We start from the raw sequence: 15,559 nt of genomic DNA, 5'->3' as shown, positions 1-15,559 counted from the left end.
TGCATTGATCCGTTTAACAATGCCGCGCGTAACCTTTCTTGGGGCAAAACCCACCGGTGAATTCTACAGCCAGATGAGGCCCAAAAATCAGCCCAGTAATATGTATCTCATTTTTTTGCCAGAAGTATATTTACCTGCCGGCAGAAAATTTGCATTGCTTTTTGGATTAGCTTTCTAGAAGTAATCTTACAGAACATATAAGAGGAATTTGGTCTCAAGTTATATAAAAACACTTTTTTTAGTTTTTAAGTACCCCTCCGGTCCTTAATATAAGACCCATTTAACTAATTTGATTAGATTAAGAAAATTAGGTAAGTTAGTTAATTATAAAACTCGTTTGTAATACTCCTCCGGTCCTTAATATAAGACCCATTTAACTAATTTGATTAGATTAAGGAAGTTAGGTAAGTTAGTTAATTATAAGAAAAGTGACACATTTTTCCTAAAATACCATAATCAACTTTTTTAATACCCCCTTTCTCTCTTCTATTTGATTATGGTTGAGGGAGTATCTATAAGGGTAATTTAGAGAAAATTGATAAATATGAGAAATGAGTCATATATTTAGGATCAAAACCAACTCAAAAATTAGGTTCTATATTAAGGACCGGAGGAATAGTTTATAAACAGCTTTTTAATCATAATTTATGAAACCTGAGATAAATATATGAGAAAAATTTTATTTTGACTAACATGAAACATACTTATAAATTATTTCGGGCCATAGGGTTTTCCAAACGCCTCCTATAATTCCCAACATGCTTATAAATTATTTCGGGCCATACAGTTTTCCAAACGCCCCCTATAATTCCCAAATCCGGTATTCGCACGCGCAATGTAGGAATAACAATGTGATGGAAAATTGACAGAACCGCGTTTTCGAGGTAATTAAAAAAAGAGAACCGTAGTGATATAATTAAGAGTTTTTCTTAACCACAACAGTTGAGTGATTCTTTTAACGGCAATTTTTATTTTTCTGGGAAAAAAAATAGACAATTTAACAATCCTTTCCTGTAAGAAAACCCATACACCCATCATGCAACCACCCCGCTTCTTATTTTAGTAACATGGAGTATGGAAGTTATTTACATCAAAAAAAAAAGTATGGAAGTTATAGGTTCCGTTTGGATTCACAGTAAAAAAAAAAAAAAACTTATTTTCAATTTAACTTTTAGAAAAATAAGATTAGATAAAAGTTAAATTGGCTAAGGTGAATTATGTTTGGATTGGAATTTAAAAAGTTAATTTGTACAAGTTAGATTGAGTAAAAGGTGGTTTGGATTATGATTGAATAAAAGTAAGTTTGTTTATAAAATTACCAAAATGAGTGGGAGTTTTAATAAATAATAAAACATGATAAAAAAATCTTACCTAATATAATAAATTTAAATTAATTTAATATAACGAAGTGAAATTTAATGAGTGAATTAAATTTTAAAATGCATAATAAGGGATGAGCCAAAATAAGGACTCCCAAATAGCCAAATAATCTTCGTAAGAAGAGGTGTGAAATATTTAGTGCCGCAGCAATTTTTGTCAAAATGCTTTGGGAAGCAGAAAACTAACACATTATAATATTTCTTGTATCCTATTTATAAGTTACTTTTAGTATATTTCATTCAAACTAAGAAAAATTTTAAATTTTATTAACTTTCATTTAAAATTTAATAACTTTTTAATTCCTTATTTAATATGCATTATACATAATGAAAACAAAATCAACACAATAATAAATTATAGGTAAAATTTTATATTTATGACAAAAGTTTATCTCTCCATCTATAAATAGGACCTAAAATTTTTTTCTTTCTGACTTATAAATGAGAGCAGGGAGTATATTCATTGATATAGTTTTTCCACGGGCATCTAATTTTATATCTGCCACACAGAAAATTAAAATGTAAATGATTTATAAGGAATTTTTTCTATTTTACAATTTATCCACACATATATTTGAAATATATTCGAAATTTATATTTATATATTTAATTTAATTTAATTATTCACAAGATATATTTTACATTTATTAAGTTATATATTTATAATTTTTTAAGCTGTAGTACCCAATATTTAGGAGATAGGATTGTGTGGGGATGGCCGGATGGGGTTGGGGTTTCGATTTGGGACCGTGGAAGTAACGAGAGAAGGGAGGGCAAGGCACTAGTCTGGGGGTCCACGTTACCGAAATATTTGTGGGCCCAAAAAGGGCATTTTAATATTATTGTTTTTAATATATGTATATTAGTATTTTATTTTTGTTGGTGGCGTGGGGCGTCGTTTGCTTGCAAATTACTCTTCTCGTACTGTCAGTCGTTTCTTTGCGTTTTGTCTTTTTACGTAGTCTGGACGCTTCTCATTAATATGATGCTGACCTTCTGTTCCGGCCCCCAAAAAATTTGAGATTTATACTTTTTTAAAGAAATCGGTGAAAAATCCTTATTTACAAGCATATCTAAGTTGAAAAGTTGATGCTTTCTCCACACGAAATTTTGTAGAATACCAACCAATACTTTCTATTAATAAAAACATATCAAGTTGCTTTGATTAAATTTTTTTATTAACCGCAGATATTTTCTTATTAAAGGCCTATTTAAAATATTGTTTGACATTAAATATAAGTACGTCATCCAATAAAAATTTAAATACTCTCTCCGATTCTAAATATAAAACTTATTTTATAATGTAAATTATACTACAAAATAAATTTTACATTTAAAACTGAAAGAATATTAATTTATCACGTTTTGAGCGCGTTTCCCCTTCAACTAGATTCATCCTTTTTGGTTGCCAATAAAATTTTTAAATAAATTTTTTTACCTATTTTTCCTTTAAAAAAAAGTTTATGGATTTTGAGTCATTAAACATAAAAATTGGGAAGGATTAATATTATTGTCAGTCTTTATAGTTTAATCCAATTTTAATTTTGATTTTTGTAGTTTCAAATTATTGATTTCAATCTCTATAGTTTCTTTTTTTTTTTTTTTGGTTTGAGTTTAACAAATAGTTCTTATACTTTTAAGGAATTTTAGTTTTAATCCTTATACTTTAAAAGCGAAACAGTGGGCTATCCTCAAAAGCTTAACTTTGGCTTGAGATTATGGAGTCAGGAAATTAAGGCTTTGTTTAGTTCCTTATTTTAAAAATATTTTTATTTTTAAAAACAAAAAAACTTGTTTGGTAATTTGCTTTTAATTAGTGTTTGTAAAAACAAAAATCTGTTTTTAAAAATAAAAAAATCAAATCAATTTTTAGTTGTTTTCTTGTTTTTGTATTTACATTTCTTATTTTTTGTTTAAGAAAATTGGGACACTTTTTATTGACTTTTCCTTTATTTGGAAACTTGAATTCTAATTGAAACTTCCTTTTAATATCAGTATATTTATTTTCACATAAAATTTTTTTAGAACACTTATCCAAACAGATATAATTTACTTTTTTGTCAAATTTATTTTGAATTTGAGGAAAAAAAATACTCGTACAAAACAAGAACAAACAAGTCCTAATTGTCCAATCAGATGCCAAATTATTAATTGATATGCCCATTTCCAACATGGAGCCTTCAAAGTGCAGTTTGCTGTTGTTCAAACTTCAAAATACAAGGAATGCTGCAGCGTTACTGGGAAGGACGCCAGCTTGCAGTTCATTCCTGGATCCTGCATCAATGTAGCTGACATGCAGGCGAAGAAAGGAGTCGCGTAATGTTCTGATTTTGATTTGGGCCCTGCTTGCTGCTTATTTCAAGCGCCTTGTTCATCGTGACTGTTTGGGAAGTCTTCCCACCTAGTTTGTCTCTTTATTTTGGACTCTTACCCCTCCGTTCATACTCCACCCTATTCTTATTATAAATTCTAAATAATTAATTCACCTATTACAAATAATTGGTTCAAATTAATTAAAAATATATTTTTATTTTTAAATATGTCTTTATAATAAATGAGAGAATGGCTAAAAGAGGAGAGAGGAGTACCTGTTGTCCCCTCCCTCCTTCCCCCCATTTTCCCTTCCTTCCCAAATATTATTTTCTTGTTTCTTTTGATTAACAGATTCTAAATTCAATGAGTGGTATTTTGACATCTTATGGGTAAAAAATGGAGCTGTTTTCATTTTTTTTTAGAAGTATTTTCAAACAAAAAATACTCAAAACAACACAGATTTTTATGCAAATATTTAAAAAATCATAAAAAAAATTGAAAACAGCTTTATTTTTTGCCCATAAGATACCAAAATGTTAGCCCTTGAATGTAGAATCCAGCAATCAAAAGAAACGAGAAAAAAAATATTTGGGAAGAAAGGAAAAATGATGGAGAAGCAGAGAGGGCAACATGGAGGGGCAAACACCCCTCTCTCATAAAAGAGAATACGTGGGAAAAAGTGATAAGAAAGTACTACCTCCGGTCTTTAATATAAGATATCGTTTGACTTTTATTTTGATCCTAAATGTAAGATTTCAATCCGCTTTATCTCTAATATTTATGCATTTTTTTCCAAGATAGTCCTTCTAACAATGGTAGTTCTGGTCAATACATTTGATTAGCAAGGATATTTTAGGAAAGACAACACCTATTCTTACCTTCTTTTCTTAATCTCCTCAAATTAGTCAACTAGCTTTTATAATTAGAACCAGAGGTAGTATGATAAAAGAGAGAGAATAAATAATTAAGACCAAAATAAAAAAAAATTAAATGCTAAGATGAACACAAATTAAAGTTTATAAAATAGATAATACCTCTCTCCAAATTTAAGGGTTACAAACAGGACCGGAAGGAAGGAGTACCAAAAAATTAAAAAAAAAAAAAAAAAACTCAGACCAGGAGCAAGGACCCAAATCAAAATTACATCAAACTGTCAAGAATGGCAATGATATTGACCCTATTTTTTACCAGTCAACAATGGAATTACAATATATCAAAAAGGGCGGCTTTACAATTATTAAGATCATGAACACAAAAAGGAAAAATTAGCTATATCGTCTCACCCAAAATATGCCATATCACACCTGCGTTATTCAACCTTTCACCTGATTTTTAGGTGGAGTCATATTAATCAGTATTGCCTTTGTCCCAACTAATCTGTATAATCAATCAATAAAAAGATATAAAATGTGTAGTAGGTTGTGCTATTTATAATTACGAATGATGTAAATTTTTTTTATCAATTTTCGAACAATGAAGGGAGAAAATTCCATGTATACAATACAAAGGGAATACGTTTGCTTTTTACAGAAATATTACTCTCAGTTCTTAATATAAGGGCTGGTTTAACATTTAATTTAATCATAAACATAAGACCCCAATTCATTATATCTCTCATATTTATTTATTTTTTTAAAGTAATTCTTGTAGTAGTTATACATGTTAAAAGTTTCATTAAGTTGTAGTTTTAGCTAACATACATTATTAATAAGAGTATTATAAGGAAAATAACACATATTTATTACAAATAACTAACTTAACAAATTTTTTTAATCTACTCAAATTAATTAATTAACTCTTATATTAAAAATCAGACCTAATTTTAAGCATAGTTTCAACTACTTGCACATGCCAAAAATGGACATCTAATTATCAATCTGACTGGGGCAAGTTTCGTCACATGAACACCAACTTGAACAGTCTACTATCATGGAGTGCACCGCATTTAGAAGAGAAAAATTATGATAATTAAGTCATGTTACTTCTATTTTTTAATATAGGAACTAGATAACTAATTTATATATATTAAAAAAATTAGTTAAATTAATTATTTGTAATAAATAGTGTGAAATTATTTGTTGATAGAAACCTTTTAACATGTATAATTATTATGAGAATTGTTTTAGAAAAAAAAAAACAAACAAATGGATTGATATCTTATATTTAAAACCAAATTAAATTTTTAACTAATTCTTATATTAAAAACAAGATCTAGTACTACTTATAGCTTATGGATGTTGCAAGTTTTTGTAACCTTTATAGACATTTTGCTAATATGGATGCTAATAATATTCATATTGTTTTCTCAAAACATTCATGTTGGAAAAAAAATCAATCATCAATATGACAATATCAATATTGCGTGTATAATTCAAATCAATTATACATATATTTATGATACTGTCTCCGGTCCTAATTATAAGAATCAGTTGACTAATTTGAAAAGATTAAGGAAGTAAGCTGAGTTAGTTATTTGTCCTAAATAGGTGTTGTCTTTCCTAAAATATCCTTGCTAATCAAGTGTATTGATTAGAATTATCATTATTATAAGGGCTACTTTAGAAAAAAATGTATAAATATAAGAGATAAAGTGGATTAGGGGTCTTTTATTTAGAATCAAAATAAAAGTCAAATAGGGTCTTATATTAAAGACCGGAGGTAGTATTAGATTACATTGATTTAATGTATAATATAAAATTTATAAATTATAAATAATGAAGATCTGGACAAAAGCATGAATCATCATCACTTTCATATCTAAAAGCTGAATAACAAACAAGGGTCGCGCGGTTTGGTGTCTTTTTCTTCCATTCCCTGCTTTTTTGCCATTTATTTCTTTACTTCTTTTTTTTTTTCATTTTTAGAGTTTAATAAAACAAATTATTTCAATCTAATCCATTAACTTTAAAAAACATACATTTGGTCTTTTAATATTAAAGTCATTAAGTGTAATTGATATTTTTTATAATAATCATGGTTGTTTTGAAAATTAAACTTAAGATATTAGCATTTAAGAATGTTTTAGTGACATTTAGGATCTTAATATCATCATTTTTTTTTTACAGTTTTAGGATTACAAGACTAAAACTATGTTCTTAAAATTAACGGACCAAATTGAAACTTTTTATAAAATTAAAAAAATAAATATATATTTTAGTCTTGTTTCTATTTACATATAGGATATCACATTCACATATGATCCTAAATACAAAAGTTAGTTGATAGTGTAATTTAGGAAGGGAGGTAGTATATTTTCAATTATGCATATAAAATAATAAATTATAAACTAGAACGTCATGTTGTTTACATCTTTAATATACACAAGAGTCATTAAATTTTGGAATAAAATATGATGTTTTTGTCTTTTGATATATGCCAGGTGACAAGTTTTCCTGTTTCTTTTACAAACCATAATAAAATTAAGTTGTTTTTATTGTCACATAAATTTTGAAATAAAATGCGCTGTTTAGGTTTTTTAATTTTTAATCTTAACGTAAATTTTGATTTTTAAATAACTTATATAAGACACCGATGAGAGTATGAGACAATAAATTCTGGAATGAAATGTGCCGTTTAAAGTATTTGATGTGCACGGACACAACATATTATAATTTTTTGTTGTTGGCAAAAGCGAAAAGTATACGTGGGTGACAATGACGATGCACCTGTACATTATCTTTTTATGGGCAGTTGTACAATCTTATCTTATTACACAATGCTTACTTCCCCAATCTTTGCCCAACTTGTTGTACCAGATTCCCCATAGCTACTTAAATTATTCTGTTCTCAAAAGGTTTCTCGTTACACAATCCTTCTAACAAAAACTTGAATGTAATTCCTTCTCGGATCTTAATTATAAGAGTTAGTTAATTAATTTAAGAAGATTATAAAAAGATTAAGTTAGTTATTTGTAATAAATAGGTATTGGTTTTCATAAAATAGTCAAATGTATTGGTTAGAATTATTATTGTTAAAAAGACTATTTTGAAAAAATATATATACTCATTTAAAATATTAAAAAAATAAAATATTAGGACTAAAATAAAAATCAAATAAAATATTATATTAAGGACCGGAGGTAGTATAATTTTATTTCTGATCTTTAAAATAAAATTATAAAAGAATTATGAATGAAATTGTATCACTAAAAAAATCAAGCATCAAATTATACATTTATTTTTATTTGAATTCTTGCTTAACATTCAGACCCAACAATATTAATTAGTATTTTTTGTCATCCTTCACCTAATATTATCATCTTATATCCTCAAAAATCAAATTTGCAGTCTCATGTCAGAAAGATTTTAGAAGAAATGAAAAAAAATAACAAAATAATACTCATTAAATTTCAAAATTTAACGATTTTAATATGTCAAAATCTTTATAAGAATAATCAACATTGCTTATTTATTATTTTAAAATTTAACTGTTATTTTATCTATATTTTTCTCAAAGCATTTTTTTTTTGACCTGAGATTCTCAAAGCATATTTAGTTTGGTAAAAGAAAAAGATATTTAGTATTATCGTGTCACAAGGTCAAAGAATATTATATCAATATTTTGTTTTATTACAATAAAATTTACGCATTTATTATGTCGTTCATGATTCATGAAAGACTTCGAACTTGCAAAAAAAATATTTTTTCACTGATTTTCGCAGCCATGAGAAGCTCCAAGTTTTCCTTGCTGGGATAAAGTCGCATTAGGAATCGTTGGCGTGCGCTCCCAAGCATCTGCTTTGTCGTTAGCATTTTATATATTTCCGCATGAGTGTCAGAGTCGGCTTTGTCTGAGTTCATTTCGCACCAGAAATGGAACGGCCCCATCGCCAGCAGCCTGTATTCTCCGACCGGGTCGTCGTCAACGGCACCGTCACCCCTGTATCTCTATTCAGCGACGGCACATTATGGTGTTTGGATGGAGGTCAACGGTGTTTGCATCTCGAAAAAGATGTTCTTGGGTTCGTCACTGATGGCCCTGATATAAAGATCAGATGCCTCGTTGATGGCCAGAGTGGCTGCTCTCCGCGGAACAGAAGGAAGCTTGTCAGAAAAGATGTCGTGTTTCAATCGTTGTCCCAGGAATCTCAGAGGCTGTGGTGCCAGAACCTTCGCGAATTCCTCGATTCCTTCGGTAAACGTTCTGGCGATTTCTCAAGGCTATTTAAGCTACATATATATATATATCTATCTGTATATGCATGTATATGTATATGTAGGTGTGTGAGGGCCATGAGCTATTTAAGCTGTTTGATACTTGTGCTATGGTACAGAGGGTGCGCTATTTAAGCACATTATTGGTATTCAATGGATTTCCCAAATGTTTTTTTTTTGTTTTAACTTCAATTGTAGAGAGAGTGTGTGTGTGTGTGTGAGACTATTGAAAAGGTTTAATTTTGGCATTGTTGAATGATTTTACGATCCTCTGTTGCAAATGAACTGCGGCATCAATCATAGAGAGAGAGTGCGCGCGCGCGCGCAAACTGTTAAAAAGCTTGATTTTGGCATTGTTGAAGAATAATTCCCCCCCCCCCCGGGTTGCAAACGAATTGCTTATTTTGCATATATTTGGTTCACCAAGTTGGTTTTTTTATTCCATCTATTTACTTTAAAATTTAATGATTTTGAAATTTGAACTACACTGCCTCTTGGAGTTATCGGCGAAGAAATAAGTTCTGGGATTTAATTTCCCTGGCTATTGTGTTTTGTTCTGAGATGTATAGATGTAGCTGAAGTTAATTACCTCTACTACAGGTCGCCCTAAGAGGCTTTTTATTTTTCTTAATCCATATGGGGGAAAGAAAGCTGCTACAAAGATTTTTCTTCATCAAGTGAAACCTATTCTTGATGATGCTGAAATCCAAATCACTCTTCAAGGTTCTGATTTGTCTATTAAGCTTGGCCATTTCTCTCAACCTGCCATTAGTTTAGTAGTTGTTTCTCTTTATATCTATGCATACTAATGTTGTATTATGTACTCCTCAGAAACCAAATACCAGCTCCATGCGCTGGAAGTTGTTCGTACACTAGATATTTCAAATTATGACGGGATTGTTTGTGTTAGTGGTGATGGAATTCTGGTTGAGGTTAGTTTCGTTGATACTATATTCTTTTGCAGTGAGTCCCATTATGGTTGTGGATAACTTGACAGTTAACATTGATAGTCCTTATCGTTTCCCCTAAAAGTTTAAATTTAAAAGTTGTATTTATCTTCTGGGGAGAAAAAGAAGAAAAGGAGAGAACGAATGAAACAAAAGGTTGGAGGTGATATTGAAGTTAGTCAATTTTAATAGACTGAACTATTAATTGTGTATGTATTGGAGCCATTCTATTCACAGGCAAACTGTAGTCTCATGATAAAATCTGACACTAAAGTTAACCTTATCTTTTTATTGAATGAAATTCGAAGCAGCCATTCATTGCTTGTACACCCTTGAGACATCTGTAAATTTTTGCTGATGGAGTAGTGATATCTGGCTCCAGGTAATTGAATTATGGAAAGATAATTTATCGTTAATATCTTGATCCACTTCTTTCTTGAGACACATATGGCCTTCTGGAATGGGGATGTGAATTCTCTAGTCCCCTGGCTACCGGTTTATTGATTTGATGTATTGATATAACATACCATTCCCTTTTGTTCTCGCACGAGTTGAAGTTATAACATCTGTGCCTAGTCTACCCCATTATGGTTCATTGTATTTGGTTCGACTTCTTTATGCATTTTGCATGCACCCAAACTAATTCTGTACCATCTCACTTATTACGTCTTTCCGTTTTTCCCCTCATCTTACAATTTTATTACATTATGATAGGTTGTGAATGGACTGCTAGAAAGAGAGGATTGGGATACCGCAATAAAAATACCCCTTGGAGTAATTCCTGCAGGTTTATCACTCATTTGTTACCCTTACATTTCAAAATTCAATAGTTACACATAAAGTTATTATCCAATGATTGCTATTTTTCTGCACGGTAATGGTACCAGATGTCTCCGCCAATGAGTTAAACATCTGATGTTGAAACATTTGAGGATTAGTTTCTTTTCCGCTTCATTTTTTCTAGATGAAGCATAGAAGTCAAAATATGATATTTAACATCTAACCTTTTTAAACATCTTCTAGGAGGAGGATGCACTAACAGGTTGAACCGTAGAGTTATAATTAATTTGATGAGAAGCCATGTATTGCACCTTAGCAATCAACTCTTTATGAAGAGTTTTTTTTTTTTTTTTGCCCTCACTTGTTAGCGAGAGCTTGTGACAGTTTTCCATTCAAATAGACTTACAGCAGCATGAAGGGTGGTAACGTGGAGCTAATATTATTAACTAGATTTTGCCAACAATCTCATTTTATAGACATCGATGGGGCTAATATAGAATTTTTCTAACTAAGCTTTCCACCCATCTTAAATGATTCTATCTGAAGGTACGGGCAATGGCATGGCAAAATCTCTTCTTGATTCTGTTGGTGATCCTTGCACAGCTGCTAATGCTGTTCTTTCCATTATTCGAGGTTGGAGATCATTTCTGTCCTAGTATGTTATAACCTCACCAATATGCTGCTTCTTTTGCTGACAAGGTAGCTCTGTATCAAATCTTGACAGGTCATAAGCGATCTCTTGATGTGACTACCATCAAGCAAGGAGAAACCAGATTTTTCAGTGTATTGATGCTTGCATGGGGTAATTACAATATGTTGGGTTATGCCAATGAAGCAGTGGCTGACACTCAAAAACACATCTCAACTGCTACCTTCTTTAATTATCTATCACACACTAGTAGTATCTGATTTTCCTGTGACTGTTACTTGGAGATAATGATGAATATGTACTAAAGGCATGATTCTTTTACAGGACTCGTTGCAGATATTGACATTGAGTCTGAAAAGTATCGATGGATGGGAAGTGCTCGATTTGGGTTTTATGTTAGTAAGCGACATTAACACAACGACATGTTTATTTATGACTTTTTTCTGTTGTTGAGAGGTTTCTCTCTTCAACTTAACTATTTATGATGACATGTTTATTCTAATTCTTTGATCGAAATTCTAATACCTTGATTTAAGTTAATGGATATATGACTGTCGAATTTTGTTGAAGTGTGAGCAAATAAATAAGACATTGCGCGATATACTTATGATGTTTTCAAACATTTTAAGTTGATGTAGTTTTGACTTCTGTTTTTTGTTTCATTTTTTGCGTTGCAATTAACTTGACCGATAAGTGATTGACTTTACTAATTATTGTTTCCTTTTGCTCATTGTCATTGATTTTCTGTATAGTAGTTTAAGCTCTATCATCTTATGTGTTAGGCTCTCAATCGAATCTTACATTTGAGGCAATACACCGGATGGATTTCATTTGTGCCTGCGCCTGGGTTTGAAGCTTGTGGGGAGCCCACGAGTTACAATGGAAAATCTGCGGGCAAAGACAACAACCATGATCCTAAAGAAGCAGAATATATTAAGTTACAAAGCTCCTGTTATCGAGGACCTGATATTAACTTAGAGAATTTGAATTGGAGAGCCATAAATGGACCCTTTGTTTCTGTTTGGCTTCACAATGTTCCCTGGGGCTCTCAGGATGCCTTGGCAGCACCTGATGCAAAGGTAGGTAGGTTTATGTGTTTTAAGAAATTTAGATTAGCTTCTTTGGAGTTTGGACTCAATTGATGGGATTAATGTGTATGAGGGCGCCAATTAAGTGTCCGACACGCCTTATGGAGGCTAATACAAAAGGAGTGATATTTTGGTATTGCCTTGATTGATATTTCTGGCAGAAATTTAGCTTGCTAGAGCTGTGTGAACTGGGTGAACACGATTATAGCAATGAAAAAAAGATGGATGGTGTCTGATGATTAACTTAGCAAATTTTATCCTCTATGTTTATTACTTATTGCATGGGGTAAACGCCAAAAGATGTAACTTTGTGTGGGACTTACATTTCGTCTTTATACCCAATATCCTCCCCCCCACATGCCCACTCTGTGAATGCAGAGGATTTTGATTGAGGGAGTAAACTGATTGAGAGTGGGGTGATTTAGAGTTTATGCAGTTCTTTAGATATTTGATATATCAGATTCTTAGTAAAATTATCACAATTTGTTTATCCGCTCTGCACCATTTAGTTTATTCTTTCAAAAAAGTTTCTTCATTTGTTATATTTTTATTGAAGGAGACAAACATGTAAGAAACTGTACTTAAGTTTTGTCCTTCAAGTATGTCTGCATACTACCACAATGTTCTTCTACATGCCATTTTCTTGGGAAATACATCTGGAGCCCGTGAAATAACAAAAAAATGTTATTTTCTCCCTAGTTGAGACATCTTCAATTATCATTCATGATAATGAAGAGTTGCTTTGCTCATGAATGCAGTTATCAGATGGTTGCCTAGACTTGATCCTTGTCAAGAGATGTCCAAAATTAGCTTTGCTGTCACTGATGTCAGAATTAGGCAGTGGCAATCATGTGAAATCGCCATATGTAATGTACCTTAAGGTGAGTTCATCAGTTTGATTCAGCATATAAAGAAGTAACATGACTTTCTTATCTGTCACAAGAAGCCCTAAAAGTTTATCTCCCCCTCTTTGCCTTAACTACGTCTGCCTAAGAAAAACAGCTTCTTTATTTTGCGACAAATAACAGGTGAAAGCTCTCATCTTGGAACCGGGCCCACTAGTTGCGAGGTCTGATAAAGAAGGTATCATAGATGCTGATGGGGAAGTTCTGGCAAGGGGGAAAGGAACGCACAAGTGTGACAATATGACTTTGATGGCATATGATCAACTTCAAATAACTGTGGATCAAGGTTTAGCAACAATTTTTACCCCAGTGTAGTGGTTAAATTGAATTTTCTTCTTTTTCTCTAGGTCCATTCCATTCTTGTTCTTGGTTATGGTTTCACTAATAATGACAAAATAAAATCTTCCATGGAATATGACATTGTGTATCCTGTACAGAACTGAACCAAATAAAATGGAAAGCTGAGTTAGTTCCCTCTGCAGGGTTTGTTTTTAGGCCTTGAAAGTGGCAGTTTTGAATAGCTTTTGGATTTTTTCCCCTTGAAAAGTATTATTATCCAAAACTTTGTTTAATCTTTCCCAACTGAAAAACTTCGTTGGGATTTTATCAGAAAAGCTTGGGTTGATCTTTCTTTATGGTCAAGCTTCAATCCCTTGGCAACCACACAGTTGGAATATGCTCCACACGCTCTTGTACACTCATGGAAGCAATGAGATTATATATTTGCTGATTGTGACAACACGTTTGTATTGTTAATTTTGAGTAGATTTAAATTTGGATGGCTTGACTTGAGGTGGAGAACATGAGATGCGTAATAACAGTACAATATAAATAATATTTATTTATCCTTTTTTTTTTGTTAGTCACACATATTCTCTTATTAGGGGCAATTCTATTTGAGACACTGTGTGGTACTAATTATGAGCATCTCTCCTAAAGAGAATTTGAGCTTTAGTTTGTCGTGTTGTGTGAGATTAGTCATTTCTACTAGATCTAACTTCTGTTTATAATGTAAATAATATTTGTGAATAAAAGACAAATGCAATGATTTGTTGGGCTATTTTACAAGTAGTACTATCCAAGCTTCTGCAATAGAACCAGAAAAGCCGAGTCTGATAAAGTTGGTATCGACTGTCAAAGAAACAGTGACGATGCCAAGGATTGTAGCTTGCAAGAAATTTCCCAGAAAATAGTTTTCCTTCTCGTTTTCATATTGGCGACAAAAGTCATTATATCATCAGAAGTTGGAGGACTATTTTACGCAAATTATGAAGAAAGTGAAAGGCAAATAAAGTTCAAAAGAAGAAGCAATGTATTAGGTATGGCGGAACTGGATTTGAGTACAAGTTTCTCTTATTAGTTATCCCACATATTTAGCAATATTAATTCATTTTGAAATATATTTTAATGTTGGAGTAATATTCCCAAAAATGGGATAAAAACAATAGTAAAAAGATAAATAAATAGGGGAGATGTGAAGAGCCAATGATTAACGAAGATTAGTTTAGTTAATATAAATATGACTCGTATTTTGTACTACCTCTAGTCCTTAATATTACATCTGATCTTTAATACAAGACTCATTTGATTAATTTGAAAAAAATTAAAAAAGTTCCTAAATGACTGTAAATTATATATTTATCATTTTTTTTCAAACTAATTTTTCTCACTTGTAAATTGATATATAATCTAATGATCCACATAAATATTTTAGAAAGATTATATAAGATATGTTATAATTAAGTAGTTTAGTAACTTTCTTAATTTCTCCAAATTAATCAATTGAGTCTTATATTAACTATTAAGAACTGTAAGTAGTATAAGAGTTAAATATCTAATTTACGAATATTAAAAAATTAGTTAAGTTAGTTATTTATAATAAATGTATGTTGTCTTTTTTAAAACACCTTTATTAATCATGTGTATTGAAACTACATCTTAATATAGATTTCTTAACATGACTATAGGGATTACTTGCAAGGAAAATAGATAAATATTAAAGACAAAATGAATTGATATTTTATGTTTAGAATCAAATTAAATGTCCAATCAACTCTTATATTAACGACGGGTGGTATAATTTATATAGAAATTTCCTTAGTATGTAATTTATAAATATTTTTGTAAGATGCTCTGTTGGGTGATGATTGTGAAGTTACCTCTTCCATATCTCTATTAACAATCTTCTAACCAAATTATTAAAAGTACATTTGTGGCTAAACTACACCATCCATCCATTGTGTGTACGGAGTATTATGCTGCTGCTTTGTTTTTTGAGAACTCATTTGGCTATTAAGGCAGCATAGATCATAACACGCTCTGATTTCTTACTAGTCCAATATAAT

General features: G+C 31.0%; 1 protein-coding gene across 3 annotated transcripts; it reads left to right on the top strand.

The window, feature by feature from the left end:
* Positions 1–8,416: 8,416 nt before the first annotated feature.
* On the top strand, positions 8,417–13,710 carry LOC114744684 (sphingosine kinase 1-like). 3 transcript variants are annotated; one of them, XM_028932854.1, is made up of 10 exons: positions 8,417–8,825; positions 9,446–9,568; positions 9,677–9,777; positions 10,507–10,579; positions 11,119–11,205; positions 11,297–11,374; positions 11,546–11,616; positions 12,004–12,304; positions 13,068–13,190; positions 13,338–13,407. In XM_028932854.1, the coding sequence occupies exons 1-9, from the start codon at positions 8,504–8,506 to the stop codon at positions 13,187–13,189; spliced, it is 1,278 nt and encodes a 425-aa protein (XP_028788687.1). In that variant the 5' UTR covers positions 8,417–8,503; the 3' UTR covers position 13,190; positions 13,338–13,407. The 3 variants fall into 3 exon arrangements, with proteins under 3 accessions (XP_028788687.1, XP_028788686.1, XP_028788685.1); XM_028932852.1 differs by having other exon boundaries at positions 8,420–8,825; positions 12,004–12,300; positions 13,338–13,710; XM_028932853.1 differs by having other exon boundaries at positions 13,068–13,402.
* The last annotated feature ends 1,849 nt before the right edge of the window (positions 13,711–15,559 follow it).

This window comes from Neltuma alba, unplaced genomic scaffold (genome assembly GCF_004799145.2).
Source record: "Neltuma alba isolate B1F8T4 unplaced genomic scaffold, ASM479914v2 tig00004432_pilon, whole genome shotgun sequence".
NCBI classification, from domain to species: domain Eukaryota; kingdom Viridiplantae; phylum Streptophyta; class Magnoliopsida; order Fabales; family Fabaceae; genus Neltuma; species Neltuma alba.
Note: the sequence above shows the minus strand (reverse complement) of the source record. Positions and strands in the feature narration are given on the sequence as shown.

Coding starts and splice junctions, on each gene's coding strand:
- LOC114744684 (XM_028932852.1), top strand. CDS start 8,504: ATGGAACGGCCCCATCGCCAGCAGCCTGTATTCTCCGACCGGGTCGTC. Junction 10,580..11,118: donor CCTTGGAGTAATTCCTGCAG/GTTTATCACTCA, acceptor TTCTATCTGAAG/GTACGGGCAATGGCATGGCA. Junction 11,375..11,545: donor TGTATTGATGCTTGCATGGG/GTAATTACAATA, acceptor ATTCTTTTACAG/GACTCGTTGCAGATATTGAC.